We start from the raw sequence: 20,691 nt of genomic DNA, 5'->3' as shown, positions 1-20,691 counted from the left end.
TGTGTGGCAAGAATTTTACTAATTAAATTAGCCCCTTATTCCCCTGCCTTTCTTCTTTCCTTCCTTCTTATTTTTTGAGACAGTATATCAGACTAGCTTCAAACTCTATGTAGATGAGGATGACCTTGAAAATGACTCTCTTGCCCCAACCTTTTTTTTTTTTTTTTTTTTTTTTTTTTTCCCAACACTGGGTTTTTCTATATCCTTGGCTGTCCTAGAACTCGATTTGTAGACCAGGCTGGCCTGGAACTCAGAGATCCTCCTGACTGCCTCCCAAGTGCTGGAATTAAAGGCATGTATCATTACCACCTGGCACAACTACCTCTTTTTTGAATGTCTGGCCTTATGCCTGTGGAAGTTGGAAGAATATGTTGGCTCCTCTGGAACTGGAGTTACAGAGGGCTGTGAGCCAACATTTAGTGCTGGGATTTGAACCCTGGTTCTCTGGAAGAGAAGCCAGTGCTCTTAACCACTGAACCATCTTCCCAGTGCCTTGCATTGGATTACAGGGGGCTTATGCTTTGCTGGGGATAGAAGCCAGGCCTTTGTGCATGGTAAATAAGCACTCTATTTACTGCCCCAGCTCCTACTGTCAGCTTCTCAATATCACCTTCTACAGGTCCCACTGCAGTATGAGAGAGAAGGAGCTTTGACATAGGCATCTCCGCAGAAGCTCCAGCTGTAAGGGGCATCCTCTTTTCTTAGAATGACGTCACCCTCCAGTCCCCCAGCTTTTAGGCTGGAGACATCAGATGGAGACCAAGAAGACAGTGCAGAAGTGAACAAAGGAAGGCATGAGCCACCCCCCATGGAATCACCATTCCAGGGCGAGGACCGGAATTTCTCCCCTCAGATCAAAGTAAATCTCAACTACCGAAAGGGACGAGGTGCCAGGTAAGGCAGCAGATGAAGAAGGGACAAGACAGGCTCCCACACAGCACGCCAAAGTTGCTCAGTGATCAATCCAGCACATATCTGTTCCTCCTAGCCTAGCTATGTTGGCTCCTAAGTCCCACATTCTCCTCCCTAGGGTTACTCCTTCCAGAAGGTTCTCCATACTTGGCCCTCTGCCAAGATTATGCTTTTTGGTAGGGACACTTTCATTCAGTACCAAGTGTGCAACTGACAATCAACCCCACTGTTTATGCCTTGATTCCCACCCGTTACAATCTCTGTGGTAGCATGGGTGGTGGCTGGACCCATGGTGCATCCAGGGAGAGACAAAGGCATCTGGAAATGTCTTGAGTGTATCTCTGCTTTGGTCCAAAGCTGACACAGTCATTCAGGCAATGTGAACCCGGAGGATTGAGGACAGTGGGATTCTGCTTTTCATCATCTGTGTTTTGAGTTCCTGTGTTCTCAATACCAATTCCCTACCAATTCAGAAGTGATTGGTGTGTGTGTGGGGGGGAGTGGGATACTGCTTCTAGTCTTGTTAGAGAAGTGCACCTGGTTTTCCAGAATCCTTATGGGCCAGCAAGTCTGCCAGGATTGCTCCTTGCTCATCATTGAGATTTGGCCACCAGCCTTCTGGCCCACTATATTGTTTGTTCCAGAGAGCTGTGGCCAGATTTATGACAGGTGCCTGGGAGGCAACTTTGAGTAGTGTGTGCTTTGCTTCCCTATTCCTATCCTGGTGTAGGAAGCGCTGTTCAAATGGCCATGTTTTCCAAGCAGACAGATCACAGGGCTGTGACAGAGTCCTTCATGGTCATGTGGCTAACTGGGTGAATTCAGCTCATATCTGTGTGGTGTCGAAGATGTGAGGGCTGGCTCTAACTACACCATGGCTGTATGGCTTCAAGTGTGGATGCCACCATTAGTTACCCTATGTGTCAGTGTCACCAATCCTTACTGGGTAAATTCATTCCACAGGAGATTTGCTCATTAACTTTCTTGTTTAAGGGAGGAGCTTGCTCTGTAGTCGGGGCTAGCCTCCAATTTCAGGTGATCGACCCTCTAGCTTCAGCCTCATGAGGGGTGGGATTACAGGCATGTGCTACCATGCCCAGCTTTCTGAAGATGTTAATCTGGGACTTGAGTCCCTAAATCATGGAGTAGCTGGTTTTTTTTTTTTTTTTTTTTTTTTTTTTTTTTTTCTTACTTTGGCCTCTCTTCCCTCATATCTTCTTTTCATAGTTCCAGGGGTCCCAAAGTTAGGCAGGCCATTGTGAATATTGACGTGGCCTAGGAATGGGTTGCCTAGACTCATCTGGGGACTCAATGTGCTGTATGCTACATGCCACTGTGTGGGCTAATCACTTGTTTGATGATATTTCCTTTGATCCTTATAATAATCCTTGAATATTTCCATTTTTCCAAGAGTAAACTAGGTTAAAAAAGGTTAAGTGACTTGTGAAGGAGATGGCGCCATCTCACTAAGCAACTGTCCCCATCACAAGACAGACCCAGTGTGTGTCTCTTCTGGGCTCTATGGAAGAGATTTCCCAGAAGTGTGGCTTCTCAGTAAAACCATGTCAGTATATGATATTTAGTACTGGGTGAACATGATAGTCTATCTCTGGGAAACATCTTGCTTGTCCAGCTGAGATCCTCTCTTGGGGTTTAGAGATGGGGCAGCCCCTATGGCTCTCCCAGATCTCCACTGTTTGACTTTAGGTGAAGTGTCTGCCTAACGGAGAAAAGGGTGACTCTCTGCCAGTAGGGCTGGAGTGCAGACCAATAGTGCAGACTTCTAACTAATGAACAGATGCTTTCTGAGGGGGATGAGCTTTTCTCAACCTTTTTACTGGTGCTGTTGATAAACGGAGGGCTGTATGCCAACCAGGCAAGCACTTACTGCTGAGCTCTACCTGAATCCCTGTTTCCATTTCATCTTCAAAATCAGTGATGCATACAGCCTTTAGTTTGCAGGCACCTCATACAACCCTGTCCAGACCCATACAAACATACAAGGACCTGTACTTTGGAGCCTTAATATCTCACAGTAAAGTTGTGTTCTCACCAGTTGCATATAGCAGCAATCTTTTTATATCCTCCCATGAGGTATTCTGGAGCATAGGTTTGCTGTATGGACTGGCAGATGTTCCAGCCTTACTGGGTCTGAGCATTGCCTGTGCCTTCCCCTTTCTCCTTGCAGAGGGTTCCACAGGTGTGGGGCTGAAACAACTCCTCTGGGATAACAGTCTTTTGAAAGATGATGCACTTGATGCTGAAAATTGCCTGGGATGAGTAGAGCCACAGTATTGCAGCAGACTAATGTCCCAGTGGGTTTCTTCTCCTCACCTGGACCTCTGAGTTTTTGGGGCCCTAGGAGAGAAATCTTCAAAAGCATTCTGTGTAACCTCAGGTGTAATGCTCTAGGAGTACTGGCAATGCTTCCATGCATGAGGAGGCTTTGTGCAGGAGGAGGGATTGCCATCTTTCTCCAAGGTGAGTCACAAAACACATTTTCCACAGCCAACAGGACCCAAACAGGTTTGACCGCGACCGACTTTTCAGTGTGGTCTCCCGGGGTGTCCCTGAGGAGCTGGCTGGACTGCAAGAATACCTGTGCCGGACCAGCAAGTACCTCACTGACTCTGCGTACACAGGTAGCCCCTTGCCCTTTGGTATCCTTTGTGCTCAGGATCAGAGAGGCAGCTGTTCTCAGGGCTGGAGAAATGGTTTAGTGGTTGAGAGCACTGACTGCTCTTCCAGAGGGCCCAGGTTCAATTCCTAGCACCCATATAGAAGCTAACAACCATCTATAAAAGCAGTTCCTGGAGATCCCATGCCCTTTTCTAGCCTTCATGGGACTTCATGCACTATAAAATAAACTCTTGGGAGGCAGAGGCAGGCAGATCTCTACCTGAACTCTACAGAGTAAGTTCTGTGACAGCCAGGGCTACACAGAGAAACCCTGTCTCGAAAAACAAGGGTGGGGGGGAATATGTACTCTAGAAGATTCAAGAAATGTGCAAGGCTAAGAAAAACACAGCCTGTCATCCCAGGGTCACTGCTAATGGCTTGGCATCTTTCCAGATTTGTTCAGAAGATTAGATACATAAAGTGTTGCCACATTTATAGCATGCTACTCCCCTCTCCACTGTATGCATCTTATTCATTTATTTGGTTGTTGAGATGGGGGGTGGGGGGGAGTCACTGTGTAGCTCAGGCTAGCCTTGACTTAGTCTCCTGTGTGCTGCAAGGCATGTGCCGCCACGCCAAGCTTCATGGTACAGGTGGTGTAGACTGACCACCTGTATATGACTCAGATTGTAGTCTGAGACCTCAACTTGCTATGTGTTTGGCCTTCTGTGCTAAGCACTTTGTTTATGTTATTCCCATAAGTTTTTATAATAATCCTAGAATATCTCCTTTTATCAAAAAGGAAAATGGGTTAAAATAGGCCACATCACTTGCCGAAGGAGCCAGAGCCATTAACTGAGGGAGTCACTTGCAAATTCTGCACTGGACTTTTTTTTTTTTTTTAAATACAGGTCTCATATAGCCCAAGCTGGCCTCAGCTGTATAGCTAAGGATGACCTTGATTCCTGATCTCACCTCCACTTCCCAAGCACTGGGGTTTCAGGCATGTGCTACCACGACTAGCCTTTTGTGGTGCTGGAGCTCACACCCAATGTCCTCAGCACTGCCCTGGATATTTATAGAAAATGAAAGTCACAGGGTCAGGTGTGGTGGCTCATGCCTTAAATCCCAGTACTTGGGGGGGCAGAGACAGGTGGGTCTCTGTGAGTTCAAGGCCAAACAGAACTACAAAATAAGACCTTGTGTCAGGGGCTGGAAAGATGGTTCAGAGGTTAAGAATACTAGCCGTAAGCTGGGCATTGGTAGCACATGCCTTTAATCCCACCAATCGAGAGGAAGGGGCAGGTGGGTCTCTGTGAGTTCAAGGCCAAACAGAACTACAAAATAAGACCTTGTGTCAGGGGCTGGAAAGATGGTTCAGAGGTTAAGAACACTAGCTGTAAGCTGGGCATTGGTGGCACATGCCTTTAATCCCACCAATCGGAAGGGGCAGGTGGATCTCTGTGAGTTTGAGGCCAGCCTGGTCTACAGAGCAAGTTCCAGGACAGCTTCCAAAGCAATACAGAGAAACCCTGTCTTGAAAAAAAAAAAAAAACAAAAAACAAAAACCAAAAACAGAACAAAATACCACTAGCTGGTCTTCTAGAGGTCCCGAGTTCACTTCCCAGCAACCAAATAAATAAATCTAAAAAACCCCAAAAGACCCCACATCAAAACAAAACAACACACACACCACTACCACCACCACCAAAAACCCACACAGATAATATTACACTTGTATTAAATTATGCCGTAGAAACTTGGTGTTAAGGCAGAAATTCTAGTCAGGTCTGGTGGTATTTAAATACCCACCCATACTTTGGAGCATTAATATCTCACAGTAGAGTTGTGTTCCCACCAGTTGCATATAGCAGCAATCTTTTTATATCCTCCCATAGGGTACTTTGGAGCGTAGGTTTGCTGTACTGACTGGCAGATATTCCAGCCTTACTGGGTCTGAACATTGCCTGTGCCTTCCCCTTTCTCCTTGCAGAGGGTTCTACAGGGAAGACATGTCTGATGAAGGCTGTGCTAAACCTTCAGGACGGGGTCAATGCCTGCATTCTACCCCTGCTGCAGATTGACAAGGATTCTGGAAATCCTCAGCCCCTTGTCAATGCCCAGTGCACCGATGAATTCTACCGAGGCCACAGTGCCCTTCATATTGCCATAGAGAAGAGGAGCCTGCAGTGCGTGAAGCTGCTGGTAGAGAATGGAGCAAATGTTCATATCCGAGCCTGTGGCCGCTTCTTCCAAAAGCACCAAGGGACTTGTTTCTATTTTGGTGAGGGAACTTTTCTTAGACACACTGAGGCACAAAGTGGGGAAAGCTTTGTCCAAGGTCACATGGTTAGTGGTTGGCAGAGACAGCACTGAACCCCAGTCAGCCTGCTTCTAACCAGACTAGTGAAATTACAACTTGTTTAAAGAATGCTTAGTCCAGTTGGATGGTGATGGTGCATGCCTTTAATCCCAGCACTCAGGAGACAGAAACAGGCGGATCTCTGTGAGTTGGAGGGCAGCCTGGTCTATAAAGCTACACAGAGAAACCCTGTCTCGAAAAAGGAAACCAAACCAAACCAAACCAAAAGACAAAGAATGCTTAGTCCCCCTTTAGCCAAGTCCAAATTTGGGAGAGGATGGGCTGCAAGAACTGGATTGTGCTAAGACTTAGTAGGCAGACCTCAGAGTGTGCCTCAGTGGAGGAGCATGTGGTTGTCATGCAGAAGGCCCTGGGTTCAACTTTTTAAAGTTATGTATGTGTGGAGTGTATATTAATACTTGTTCATGTGTGATCGAGTGAGTGTGGAGGCCAGAAGTTGATTTCAGGTGCCTTTATCTCTCTCTTTGGTGGCTTGGTTTTGTTTTGTTTTGAGATAGGGTTTCTCTGTGTAGCCCTGGCTGTAGACCAGGCTGTGTAGATCCGCTTGCCTCTGCCTCCTGAGCACTGGTATTAAAGGCGACACCACATCCAACTGTGGCAGGTACTTTAGTAAATGAGCCATTGCCTCATCTTCCTGGGTTCCATTTTTAACACCCCCCATCTCAAAAGACAAAAACAAGAAGACCTGACCCACTACCACCACCACCAAAACCAAACCCCAAACCCCAAACCCACCAAGTCAAAGTGAACCTGATCAAGAAGAATTGCATTAAGGGATAGTGAGAATGCAAGAGGCAAGTGGGAGGGACATCCGGTTGTCTGCCTCTTGCTCTTCCTGATCTGCTTCAGGAAGGCCTGGCCTTCTGCCAAGGAGCAGATGTGGTAAGGTGGGAGCAGACGCTCTAACTGTCGTCATGGTCCACAGGCGAGCTACCCCTTTCTCTGGCTGCATGCACCAAGCAGTGGGATGTGGTGAAGTACTTGCTGGAGAACCCACACCAGCCTGCCAGCCTGGAGGCCACTGACTCCCTGGGCAACACAGTCCTGCATGCTCTGGTAATGATCGCAGATAACTCACCTGAGAACAGTGCACTGGTGATCCACATGTATGATGGGCTTCTCCAAGTGGGGGCCCGCCTCTGCCCCACTGTGCAGCTCGAGGACATCTGCAACCATCAAGGCCTCACACCTCTGAAGCTGGCTGCCAAGGAAGGCAAAATTGAGGTGAGTACCGTCCCTAGCCTGCCTCTCTCAGCTACAGCAGTGCTCAGGCAGACAATTCATGTATGTAGATAATGCGTTCTTGCCCCTCTCACCCTGGGCCCTTCATTATCTCCCCTTTCCTATCAACCTCATCCCCTTACATTCCTTTCTCACGTTCAGTTCTTTTGTTTTGGGTTTAAGTGGGGCCATCTGTGAGATCATAGATTTCAGACTACCCATTTGTACCTGGAAGGCTCACATGCTGACAATGACTGCCTCTTCCCAAGAAACAATGTTTTAAAAAAATGATTGTTTTTACATGTGTATAAGTATTTTGCCTGTATGAACATATGTGCACTGGGAAAATGCCTGGTGCCTGTGGAGGTCAAAAGAGGGTGCAGTTACATACAGATAACTATAAACTGCCATGTGGGTGCCAGCAACTGAACCTGGATCTTCTGCAGAAGCAGTGAATGCTTTTAACCCCTAAGTGATGGCTCCAGCATACAGAGTTACTGCTCTGTTGCTGTGATAAAACACCTGAGAGAAGGAAGGGTTTATTTGGGCATAGTCTTTTCTTCTACATTTTGTCTAATTTACTATTAGATTTTCCTGCAGATTTTACCCATTCTGACATTCACATTTTTCTCTTGTTATAAGCTTAAAAAACTATGTGGGGGGAAAAAACCTATATGGTTAGGGCAAACAATACGACTGGGGCTGGAGAAATAGCTAAGTGGAGAGGAGCAGATGTTATTCTTGTAGAGGACCCACGTTTGATTGCCAGCACCTTTAAATGCCTTGGTTTTCCCATTGCTTAATACTTTTCACAAGATTACATATGCAATATGTGATATGATCATATGTTATATATAATATTGTTTTAAAATTAATTATTTTTATATGTATGTTCCTGGGATATATATGCTCCATGTAGATTCCAGGGATTAAACTCAGGTCATCAGCCCTGGTCTTGGCTAAGGTCTCTCACCTTAACCTCCCCAGTGCTGGGATTAGAGGCATGCATCATTCATACTTGGCACTGTTATTTGTTTTTAACTTACTTAAAAATTGTTTTAGATTTATTTATTGCAGAGGTCAGAAGAGGGTATTGGATACCCTAAAACTGGAGTATTGGATAATTGTGAACCACTATGTGGGTGCTGGGAACTGAACCAGGGTCTTCTGTAAGACTAACAAGTGCTTTTCACCACTGAATCATCTCTCTAGCCCTACGGTTTTATTTTTAATGTCTAAACCTGATTTGTTTAAAAGTACTTTTGGTAGAAAGAGTGAGCATTACCCAGATATCATATTCCCTCCCAAGTGCCTTCTGAGTATCTAAGGTTTTTTTTGTTTGTTTGGTATTTTTCGACAGGGTTTCTCTGTGTAGCTTTGGAGCCTGTCCTGGAATTTTCTCTGTAAACCAGGCTGGCCTTGAACTCAGAGATCCTTCTGCCTCTGCCTCCCAGGTGCTGGGATTAAAAGCATGCACCACAACTGTCCAGCAAGTATTTAAATTTTATTTTCAGAGATGTTTCATATCATAGAGATGTGCAAACTGCCAGTGTTTAGAGTGAGGGGATATATATCAGGACAGGGTTTTTCTAGCTATGTGTGTGTAAGGAGTAAGGCTTTTCCGCCCGCCGCCTGGTCTTGTCCCGCCGCTGCGCCAGCCCCAATTAACACACAGAGACTCTGTATTAGATATAATTCTGTTGGCCCGTTACTTGTTTCTTATTGGCTAGCTCTGTCTTAAGTATTAACCCATTTCTATGTATTTCCATGTGGTCTTACTAAGAGCGGAGGAATGACGGTTCTGTTCTCTCCAGACTCTCCATCTTGACTCCTCCTTACTACTTCCTCTTTCCTCCTTGTCTCCTAGTCCCTCCTATCTTCCTTCCCTATTGGCCAACAGTGCTTTATTCATTAACCAGTATGAGAAAAATATATACAGAATGGCATCTCCCATCATGTGTATGCTGGAACTCACTCTGTAACCAGGCTGGGCTGGAACTCAAATAGATCCACCTGTCTCTGACTTCTGAGTGCTGTGATTAAAGCTGTGGGCCACTACTGCCTGGCTTTTTTTTTTTTTTTTTTTTTTTTTTAATTTTTGGATTTTTGAGACAGGATGTCTTTGGATAGTCCCAGCTGTCCTGGAACTAGCTCTGTAGATCAGGTTGGCCTCCATCTCACAGAGATCCATCTACCTCTGCCTTATGAATGCTGAGATGAAAGGCATGTACCACCACTGCCCAGCTCAGAGGGGATTTTCCACCCTGAGCTTTGAAGCACTGTCTTGGAAGTCACTATGTAAACCAGGCTGGCCTCAAACTCACAGAGATCCTCCTGTCTCTGTCTCCTGAGTGCTAGGACTAAAGGTGTGCATCACCACCACCCAGCCAGAGGGGATTTTTTTTAGGTCAAAATAAGATAAACTTAAGTGTCAGGTTTGTTTTTTATTTTTTATATTTATTTATTTTTTGTTTTGTTTTGTTTCATTTTTTAGTTTTTCAAGAAAGGATTTCTCTGTCGCTCTGGCTGTCCTGAAACTTTCTGTGTAGACCAGGCTAGCGTCAAACTCACAGAGATCTGCCTGCCTCTGACTGGGATAAAAGTTATGTGCCACCACTACCTGGCCATAAGTGTTAGATTTAATACTGTTTCTTGCTCTCAACTTCTGTGCTCTTGCTGGAGTGTGTGTGCGCCTCTCTTTGTTGTCTAAAAGCCTGGCTGAGGCTGCAGAGATGGTTCAGTGGTTGAGAGCACTGGCTCTCTTCCAGAGCAGAATTCGATTTCTGGCATATACAGAGCAGCTCACAACTGTCTGTAACTCCAATCCCAGGGGATCAGATGCCCTCTTCTGTCCTCTGTGGATGCTGAATATATGTAGTGCACAGACATACATGCAGGTGTAACACCCATACACACACTAAAATGAACAAACAAACAAACAACCTTTAAAGGCATAGTTCTAGGGCTGAGAGATGGCTCAGAGGTTAATAACACTGGTTGCTCTTCTAGAGGTCTTGAGTTCAATTCCTAGCAACCACATGAGGGCTAATAACCATCTATAATGAGATCTAGTGCCCTCTTCTGGCTTTCAGGCATTACATACAGACAGAATACTGTGTACATAATAAATAAATCCTTAAAAATTAAAAAAAGGCATAGCTCTATGGCCTATGTAAGTTGCTACCCAATCTGCACCCTCTTCATCATTTCCCATGTGTGGAGTCAAAGACTTCTTAACCTGTTTTGGTGTAGAGACCCCTTTCTAATCTGTTAATGTCTGCACCCTGACCACAGAAGTGCACACACATGCATAACTGGTGGACTCTGATTTCAAGTGACCTCAAGTCCCCAGATGGGATCTCTGCTATCTGAGGAACTGAGGAAAGAAATCCATGGGGCAGGACAAGGGAAGAAAGAGCCACACTGCCTGTCAGCCTGTGCATATATAGGAATGTAACTGTGATAGTTCACCCTTGGTTGGGTGTATGTAAGAGGTGAAACACGCTAGGACCTATGCGCTCTCAGGGGCTCACAGTGTTGCCCAGCCCTGGCATAGCATTAATGCAGGGAGGGTGACTAGCAGGTGAGTTATGTGACTACCCTGTAGATTTTCAGGCACATTCTGCAGCGGGAGTTCTCAGGACTGTACCAGCCCCTTTCCCGAAAGTTCACGGAGTGGTGCTACGGTCCTGTCCGGGTGTCACTGTATGACCTGTCCTCTGTGGATAACTGGGAAAAGAACTCGGTGCTGGAGATCATTGCCTTTCATTGCAAGAGCCCGGTAAGTCCACGGGTATTGGTCTGCCTGGAGACACTGGCAAAGGGCAAGTCTTCCTACACTTCATAGTACAAGGGCGGGAATGGAGGCATGTGGAAAGCACCTTTCAGGGATCCTGGGTCTGAGAACGTGTTCCCCATGTGCTCCTCTCCACTTCCCTTTGCCCTCGCATGGAGCATGCCACGAAATGCATGATGCTTTTCATTCATGTCATCTACCCAGCGGTGTCCTTCCTACATGGTGCTTTCCGTTCTCTCTTTCCCACCCTAGCACCGGCACCGCATGGTGGTTTTAGAGCCACTGAACAAGCTTCTGCAGGAGAAATGGGAACATCTCATCCCAAAGTTCCTCTTCAACTTCACCTGTTACTTGGTCTACATGCTCATCTTCACCATCGTTACCTACCACCAGCCTTCCCTAGAGAAGGCAAGAGCTGGGTGGGGTTGTCCTGGGGCACACCTGCTTGACACAGCCCTGGAGTGAGAGGTGGCAAGGAGCACCAGCCCATCTTACCAAAGATAACGCTGAGGCTTTGGCAGCTTGAGGGACATATCCAGAGCTCTTCTGGGAACAGTCCCCTAGGGTAACGACAGCAATGACAGTGAATTCTTACTGAATGCTTGCCAGATGTGAGTCAATAGTCTAAGTGGTCAGCATGTATTAACTAATGACTGCTCACACCAAGCTCTGGGATGAAGGACTGCCATTCTCAGTTTACTATGGAGATGAGGGAGAGGCACAGAGAGGTTAAGCATATTATCTAAGGTAATAAAAGCTCGCAGTGGTAGAGATGACCTGAGCCCAGGAAATCTGGCTCCAAACCCAATACTAATCACTGCTATATCATATACTTCAAGGGCTCTTCCCCAGAGCCCATGTTCTCTCTGATGCTCAGTGGCCTGTTCATAGTGCAGGCTCAGAATTCTCTCTCACCCAGGGCTCTTGGACAGCTAGCTGTTGGGGATAGGACCCAAGACTCTAGGTCTTATGGGAGTGTTTGTCTCTTCAGCCAACCATTCCCTCATCAAAAGCGACTTTTGGGGAATCCATGCTGCTGCTGGGCCACATACTGATTCTGCTTGGGGGTGTTTACCTCTTACTGAGCCAGGTAAGGCCTTCTTCCTATTTCTCCACCCTGCATAGCTCCCAGTCAACCATGAGGCAAACCAGGACTTTACAGGGAGTTAACTATGCTGTCTTCACTGTTGAAGAAACAAATTCCCACACAGGCCAGGACTATCAGCCTAAGGGTGGTTTAACCCACAATGGACCAGACCCTCCTCCATCAATTACTAATTAAGAAAATGCCCTACATGCTTGCTTATAGCTCCATCTTATGGAGGCATTTTCTTAGCTGGGGTTCCCTCTTCTCAGAGGACTCTGGTTTGTGTCAAGTTGACATAAAACTGTCCAGCACAAGCTAAATATGGGGAGTGGAGTGGGGTGGGTGCTACAGTTTTAGCCCCTGAGGTGGTGTTAGCCAGGTTCCCAAAGCTGGAAGCAAGTGGGGGAGCTGCAATCCAGGCCACAGAGGCAGCCTAGCTGCACTTAGAACTGAAGAGCAAATTTCATACTCTGACGTCTCTCTTCTCCACAGCTGTGGTACTTTTGGCGGCGGCGTCTGTTCATCTGGATCTCATTCATGGACAGCTACTTTGAAATCCTGTTGTATGTGAATCTCACTCCTTTCCTATACGGTCTCTGAGGTCTGGGTGTGTCAGGTGTGGCAGAGAGCACCAAGCTGGTTGTAGAGGCCAGGATCCAGGGCTCCAAGCTGTTTTAGGAGGCAAGGATGGGGATGTATGCCAGACCTGGGAATCCTGGCTGCTGGCCAGCTTGCTTGGGTTCCTATCTTTGTAGAGAGTCCCTTTCCACGTACTCTCAATTTTTGAAAAATTCTTTGATTCAGGTATCACTATTACAAGTAGGAAGCACAGAGCATAAATACATAACTTGCCCAGGATGGAGGTCAGGCTATGATTGGTTCAGCTCCAGACAGATGGAGTCCATCTGAGGTGGTATAGGCAGTCAGTGGTGGATATTACCTAATGGCCTGAAAGTTGACCTAGATCTTGTCCTCTCCCAGCCTTGTCCAGGCTCTGCTCACGGTGCTGTCCCAGGTGCTGCGTTTTGTGGAGACTGAATGGTACCTACCTCTGCTAGTGTCATCCCTGGTGTTGGGCTGGTTGAATCTGCTTTACTATACACGTGGCTTCCAGCACACAGGCATCTACAGTGTGATGATCCAGAAGGTGAGAGATGGGGGTGGACCAGGTACAGCTAGACTAGGGAGGCCTGCACACCACCTGCTTGTAGATTCCTTTTGGCCTCTTGAGGCAGGAGCTATTCTCTACCTGAGCAGAGGAAAACATGTGTTATTTACCCAAACACTTGCCCAACATTATTGAAGGTGTGGGTGTGCATGTACCTGGATGTCTTCATGCATATGCTGATGTATACACATAACATTTGTTGGCAGTTGTCCACATAGGTATGTGTACATCCTTCATAAATGAGCAGATGATATTCATATGCACTTTTCCATTTATCTGAGCTTTGGGACATTTGCATTGGTCTGCACCCATTTATTTGACAAATGTTTAGGAGTGCCCACTATGCTCCTGGTTCTGTTCTACATGTTGGGAACACAGCAGTGAGCAAAACAGACAAGTCCTTCCTCTTTTGGAGCTGATGTTCCAGTGTGGGGAATGAAACTACTAAGAAAACAGTCCAGGATGTTGCTGACTACAAAGCCCTACACAGAAAACACATAAGACAGATGGTACTGTAGAGGGGATGGTGCATAGAAGCTTTTCTGAAGAGGTTTTGTTTTTCAAGACAGGGTTTCTCTGTGTAGTCTTGGCTGTCCTAGAACTCATTCTATAGACCGGGCTGGCCCCGAACTCAGAGAGCTGCCTGCTTCTGCCTCCCCAGTGCTGGAATTAAAGGCATGCGCCACACAGACCAGCTGAAGAGGGGGTTTTAAAGTTTTATGTTTATGCAGTGTAGAGGATGGGACCTGGACCCTCATATAAGTTAGGCAAGCACTCTACCATTGAGATAGACCCACAGTCCTTTAGCAGTGACCTGAGAGTGGAGGAGGAAGCATCCTCTTCAGAGAGAACAATAAAAGTAAAGGCAAAGAGCCAGAACAAGTGGAGAGTGCATGAGGCAGCCAGGAGACTGCACTGCCAAAGAGGCCAAGTGAGGGGGAGGGAGTAGGTCGCAGGTGGGTGCCTGGGGCTTTAAAACTGGTAAATTAGGGGCTGGAGAGGCTTACTCACACATTTGTGGGCAAGCACTTTCTCCCACTTTCATTTGAGCTGGAGGCAGATTCTTTTAGAAGCTCCCACTGTTCAGAATGACCTGTGTTTGTGCATACACAGCCTGAGGGAGGGGTTGGTACGCTGTGTAAGGTTGGTAGGTATGCTATGGACCACTCACCCAGTCTTCCCTGTGGCCTTGTGTGTTCCAGGTCATTCTGCGAGACCTGCTCCGATTCCTGCTGGTCTACTTAGTCTTCCTTTTTGGCTTTGCTGTAGGTAAAGACACTTTTAAAATTTGAGTGTGTGTGTTCATGTGTAGTGCATGCATGCATGCAAATGTGGGTCTGTGAACTTACATGCATGCATGCAGAGAGATCTGAGCATGATACAAGGTACCTTCTGCTATTGTCTTTCTTATTGCCTTGAGACAGCATCTCTTACCAAACTGGAAGCTTGTGGGTTTTTGACTAGCATGGTCAGTGAGCTCTAGGGATCTGCCTGTCTCTGCCCTGCAATGCTGGGGTTATAGCCACACATGGCTTTTTTTTTTTCTTTATTTTTAGAGACAGGGTTTCTTTGTGTATCTTTGGCTGTCCTAGAACTCACTCTGTAGACTAGGCTGGCCTTGAACTCACAGAGATCCACTTGCTTCTGTGTCTCGAGTGTTGGGACTAAAGGTGTGCACCACCACACCCAGCTATGGCTCTAAAATTTTTTTAATTGTGTTTGTTTATTTATTTATTTATTTATTTATTTATTTATTTATTTATTTGGGGGACTCAGAAGGGGTGGTGGGGAGTTGGTTCTTTTCTTCCACCAAGTGGGACCTGGGGATCAAATTCAGGTCATCAGAATTTGGAGGCAAACACCTTAACCTGATGAGCCATTTTGCCGATCCTTTGCCCAACATTTTGCATGGGTGCTACAGATTCAATCGCAGGTTCTCATGCCTGCCTGCAGCACAAGCACCTTTACCCCCTGAGCCATCTCCCCAGTCCAAATACCCCTTCTTGCTCCCTCCACCCCCTCAGCCAGCCTGGTTGTCTCCGGGACTGAGATTCCCCTCTCACTTACCTACAGCCCTAGTGAGCTTGAGCCGGGAGGCCCAAAGCCCCAAAGCCCCTGCTGATAACCACACCACAGCGACAGAACAGGAAGAGGCAGCACCATACAGGGACATTCTGGACGCCTCACTAGAGCTCTTCAAATTTACCATTGGTATGGGTGAGCTGGCCTTCCAGGAACAGCTGCGCTTTCGTGGGGTGGTGCTGCTGTTACTGTTAGCCTACGTCCTTCTCACCTACGTTCTACTGCTCAACATGCTCATTGCCCTCATGAGTGAGACTGTCAACAGCGTTGCCACTGACAGCTGGAGCATCTGGAAGCTGCAGGTACTGCCAGTGAGGCCCCCCTCTCTCACCCTTGAGACCCTGCTGAGAGCCCAGCACCCAGTCATGTGGGCTCAGCTCAGCAAAACCAACCTCCAGATTGTAGCCATTCATTCCTTCATAGGGTTGTTGTAAGGACCATAAGAGCTCAGGAATATGAAGCGTCCAGGACAGTGCCTGGCACATAGTAGGTGTTCATTGAGTCAGTTACCATGATCCACTGACATTACTATTGAGACAGAGTCTCGCTACATGTCACTGACAAGCTTCCAATTTTCAGCAATCCCCCTGCCTCAGTCTTGTGAGTGCAGAGATTATTGGTGTGAGTTACTCTGCCTAAATGTCAAGGGTGTCTTGAATGCCTATTACTGGTACAAGCCCTGAGGAGAACAAGACAAAGGCCCCTCCTGAGCTCCACATATGTAAGATATAGTTAGATTTATGTGGGAGGTGGGGATAAAGATGGGGGGAGTCTGACACGACCCCACCTCCCCAAGCATTAGTTGTGTCTGACTGGATTACGGAAGCATTAGCTGTGTAGGTTTTGGCCTTGCCCTGGAGTCTGGATTCTACTGCCACATAATTACTGTCCTTGGGCCATTTCCTTCCTGAGCCTCAAGTGCCCGCACCATTGGGGTCTGGGATGCCCTAACATGTGTGTGAGTGGGCATGCACATGAGAGAGGGGATGTGGTCTGGAGTCTGAAGTGCATAAGAATAAGCCACTATTGAGCATTCCTTATGTGTATACCACAAACACCGTCTGAAGTGTCTTTCCCTTAGTTTACAGATGGGGGAACTGAGATTCTGAGAGGATTGGAACCTTGAGCCCCACAGGAAATCAGATACTGCTTGCAAGCTAGATCCCAGTTCACGTGCTTAGCATATACACCATTAAGTTCTTCTGTGAGGGCACCTTTCCCCCTTGCTCTGGGTGCTTCATCCTCCCAGCAGGGTCTCAGTGTGCTTTGTTTGGTATGTCCTTTGTCCCCAGAAAGCCATCTCTGTCTTGGAGATGGAGAATGGTTACTGGTGGTGCAGGAAGAAGAAGCATCGCTCCGGGAGGCTGCTGAAAGTAGGCACCAGGTGGGACGGTGTGCCTGATGAGCGCTGGTGCTTCAGGTGAGAGAAGTGGGCGGGGCGGGGCGGGGCCTGGATAGCTGGGGATAGCTTCCCTCTCCCAGATGGCTGCAGAAGTCAGGTGTGGTGAGGAGAACCAGAGTACTGCCATCTGGGCAGGTAAGGTCAGGGATGCTGGATCTAAGAGACACACAGAGCCCACTCCCTGACACTGAGGCCACTGCCTGTGTTTTAACCTGTCCAGCTTGCCATCCCAGTGGTGTAAACTTAAGGTCCCTCCCTGGTGACTCCTGACTTCCTCTCATGCCAAGAAGCCAGTATTCTGGGGTCACTATGGCTACCCTCATCCCTAGTTCTTCTAGTCTGATTTTGGAGCTATATCCCCTTCCATGGAAACCAGGCTTTTCAATGTCCCCTCTCAATTGCCATGAGAGGGAATGTATTAACTAATGTCTGGCCACAGTTGACACCTTTACAGGCAGCAGCTGAGCGAGGGAGAAAACGAGGGCTTTGTTCATGACGAGCGGCCACAAAAGAGCCTACAACTTGTGGCACAGAAATACACCTGATCCCACTCCCTAGCTCTGGGAAACCCAGACACTGAGAACAGTTGGGGAGAAGGATGCCTCTTCCTCCCCGTGGACATCTGGTCTCGGGGGGGGGGGGGTAATCCAACAGTCACAGGATCAGTGCTTGCAGGATGTGGGTGGACCAGTGCCTTGTTAGGGAGGGGCAGAAACAAAACCAAGACCATCTTCCTCATTATCTGCACAGTCCACTGGGAGGAGGGAGATGATCCCTCCCAGGGGCAAAGCTTGCTAGCCTCTCTGAACTTTAGGGCTGTTTTGTCAACTGCAGGGTGGAGGAAGTGAACTGGGCTGCATGGGAGAAAACGCTCCCCACCTTGTCTGAGGATCCATCAGGGGCGGGCAACCCTGGTGAGTAGTCCTGGTGCTAGCGCCATTGCCCTGGTCCTTGTGAGCATGTGCTGTGAGTTTGCTGGCAACACTGCCTTTGAGAATCCGGGGTGGGACTCAGAGTCCTATTGTGTGGATGCTTTGCAGCTGCTCCTCCTGTAGGGATTGGTGCCTTAGTCCCTCTATGGCATGTCTGCCCTACTGACCTGCCTAGGGAAAGATTCTCAGCCTGCAATATGCTCTGCCCGTCTGTCTCACTCTGACCTCTCTGCTGTCTTCTCTCCCTGCCTTGGTTATCAGGTGCACCCTTTGTCCAGGCTTGGGCTGGATTTGGTTCCCAGCAAGGGAAGAAGTCAGGGAGTGTGTTGCCCTCTAGTCCCCAATCCTATCCTGGCCCACAACAGAGGTGGCATCTCCCTGGGCCATGGCTTTGCTTGACAGGTCAGCCTACCTGACCTGAGATTTCCACCACTACATATGCACCACCCCCTTAATCCCACAGTAGAAGTCACTTCCTGCCAGGTGATGGCTGTGCATGTCTTTAATCCCAGCCCTGGGATTAAAGTGTATCTCTGGGGTAAAGTGTTTGAGGCCAACCTGGTTCTCAGACAGCCAGACTGTTACAATGAGAAACCCTGTCTGGAAACACCAAAAGAAAAAAGGAAAAGGTGGGGGGGGGGGGAGGGAGAAAGTCACTTCCTGTAAGTCTCTGTGGCATTTGGCCTTTCTGTTCTAGCATAGTAAGAACTCTTCCTGTCTCCACCTCTGCCTCCACCCAATCAACTCCTCCCTCCCAAACCAGGGATGTTCTCCCCAGCTTTCGGAGAGGGGGAGTATTGCGGTTAAATAAGGATCAGGATAAGCAAATAGGCCGAATAGATGTTTATTCAGGGAGAAATAACTTACAACCTAAACAGATGAACACCAGGAAATTCAACCCGATGCTCGGGGGGGGAGGGGTGTCTCAATTTTCCCTTCTCTTTCCTGCCAAATGCCCCAGCCCTCTACCTAATATCTACTCAAGTTGAGTGTGACCTGTTACAAGGAGACTGCTGGCATCTTGCTGCTCCAAAGCCTGATTTCCTACCTCCTATCCCCACGCCAAGGCTTCCTTTCCACTTTCTCTACCCATTCTCACAGTGACAGAATAATGAGTCATTTTGCCCTTGCCCCCCAATCTGGTCCAGCTATTTTATACCTGAGTCCCCATCCCAAACTCTGCTGCCTGCTGGCCACCAGCTTGACTGCAAACTGCTTTGGGGTTGCCCTAGCAGGTAGCATGGATATAGCTCCACCCTTCACACCAAGATGGGGGTTTCTCTGCCCATCCCTCCTGTCTGATGCTGATGTCCTTGGCCTCTCAGGCATCCCTTTAACTTTACCTCTGTACCCACTGCAAGGTGTCTCAGCATGCACCTCAACCTTCAAACAAAACTTTCTGCTTCAGGCCTGTCCCATTGCATTCTGGCTAAGGTAGACAAGGACTTCACAGGATCCACGATACATAGCTGAAGGGTCATGGTCCCAGAGCTGTTGTCTGACTCATTCCTCAGTCAACAAGGCAGCCATCCATGCTGTGATACTCTTGGTTCTTTGCTTCCTTGACACTTCCTTGTCTGTCTCTGTCCTCTCCTTTTCTCGGGATGTCCCTATTCACCTCCAACTCTAAAGAAGGGTCGCCTCTCTCCCCTGAGCTCCTTGAGTACCTCACCTACTTCTCTCCTGCTCTTCATTCTGGTTTCTGATAGAGCCTGTCAGCTCTGGGGGCTTTTGAATTCTGTGGTGAGGTCCCTGGATGGCCCATGGAAGGGGTTCAGAGATTCTTGTGGAAGGAGGAAAGCAGGTTTACTGTTATACTCAGAACATTGTGGCTTTTCATGGTTATGGCCTTTTCTTGTTTCCCTGGTACCTACTGCCAGGGGATATGCCAAGGGCAAAGGCACAGTGTTCATTGTCCACTTACAGGTTATGAGAAGAACCCAACCTCTAAATCTGGGAAGAACAGTGCCTCAGAGGAAGACCATCTGTCCCTCCAGGTCCTCCAGTCCCATTGATGGCCCAGAATCTGCAGAAGGCTGGCAGGACCAAGTGGGGGGATCTTCCCAGCCACATCTGCTGGCTCTGAGGCTACTGAATTTTGGTGGAAATATAAATATTTTTTTGTGTAACTAAGTGCTCTAGACGTGTTATTTGGATAAAGCTATGGGACCCTAGCATCCGGTAATATTTGCATGCATCTCTAAGTGCCCACCTGGCTCTGGGGTTAGCCTGCTCAGAAACCTTCACTGGCTGGCCACATCTCAGTTGCAGCACGGTCTTCTTCCATGTGGCAGGCTGAGGGTTGGGCACAAATGAAGCCACTTTCCCACCTCTAGGATGACTAAGTCTCCATTACGATCTGGAATGTTTTTCCACACACTTGGGCCTCAGCTTCCCACTTCTCCTCACCAGTCTCTGCAGGAAAGTGAGAAAGGCCCTCTTAAGATACAAGGCAAGCAAGTCACCTCTGAACTCCGAAGGCCTGAGAGAAGTATCCTCTTGCATGTTTTTGCTCATGATTTCTAGACCCTCCCCCCCAACCCTGTACACCTTTTACTTTCAGGGGAATTTGATGGAAAGTCCTTAGTACTTCCTCTTAATTATTCATGAAACCTGAAGGGCCTCATATTTGACTGTATGACTTGGCATTTGCTGGATGTTTCTGTGACTTGAAACTCCCAGAAGGAAGACAGCAAGGCAGGAACTGCACCTGTATTAAAGATTCAAGGCCAAATGACTTGTTTGAAATTGTTTTTCAAACCAGTCAAATTATCTTGGGCTATTGCTTGGTCTCTTTGAACTCCCTGCCCCACTGTGTCTGACTTAACATCTTTGTGACCATCAAAACCTTAGACTATGAGCCTGGAGAGGCAGCTCAGAGGTCCTGAGTTCAATTCCCAGAAACCACATGGTGACTCACAACCATCAATAATGAGTTCTGGTGCCCTCTTCTGGCCTGTGGGCACACATGCAGGCAGAACACTGTATACTTAATAAATAAATAAATGAAATGAAAATAAAACGAAACCTTACACTACTATTCTTAGACCACTAGTTTCCACAAACCCCAAAACTAAGATCATCACTGA

General features: G+C 47.6%; 1 protein-coding gene across 1 annotated transcript; it reads left to right on the top strand.

The window, feature by feature from the left end:
• The first annotated feature begins 641 nt into the window (after positions 1 to 641).
• On the top strand, positions 642 to 19,787 carry Trpv2 (transient receptor potential cation channel subfamily V member 2). Its single transcript, XM_051180403.1, has 14 exons — positions 642 to 894; positions 3,421 to 3,554; positions 5,525 to 5,815; positions 6,840 to 7,138; positions 10,743 to 10,916; positions 11,184 to 11,339; positions 11,923 to 12,021; positions 12,511 to 12,581; positions 13,000 to 13,165; positions 14,389 to 14,455; positions 15,260 to 15,570; positions 16,561 to 16,688; positions 17,505 to 17,584; positions 19,529 to 19,787. Exons 1-14 carry the CDS (start codon positions 707 to 709, stop codon positions 19,615 to 19,617), a joined length of 2,253 nt encoding a protein of 750 aa, XP_051036360.1. The 5' UTR covers positions 642 to 706; the 3' UTR covers positions 19,618 to 19,787.
• The last annotated feature ends 904 nt before the right edge of the window (positions 19,788 to 20,691 follow it).

Source organism: Phodopus roborovskii, unplaced genomic scaffold (assembly GCF_943737965.1).
Source record: "Phodopus roborovskii unplaced genomic scaffold, PHOROB, whole genome shotgun sequence".
Lineage (NCBI taxonomy): Eukaryota > Metazoa > Chordata > Mammalia > Rodentia > Cricetidae > Phodopus > Phodopus roborovskii.
Note: the sequence above shows the minus strand (reverse complement) of the source record. Positions and strands in the feature narration are given on the sequence as shown.

Coding starts and splice junctions, on each gene's coding strand:
- Trpv2 (XM_051180403.1), top strand. CDS start 707: ATGACGTCACCCTCCAGTCCCCCAGCTTTTAGGCTGGAGACATCAGAT. Junction 12,582..12,999: donor AGCTACTTTGAAATCCTGTT/GTATGTGAATCT, acceptor GTCCTCTCCCAG/CCTTGTCCAGGCTCTGCTCA. Junction 16,689..17,504: donor GATGAGCGCTGGTGCTTCAG/GTGAGAGAAGTG, acceptor TGTCAACTGCAG/GGTGGAGGAAGTGAACTGGG.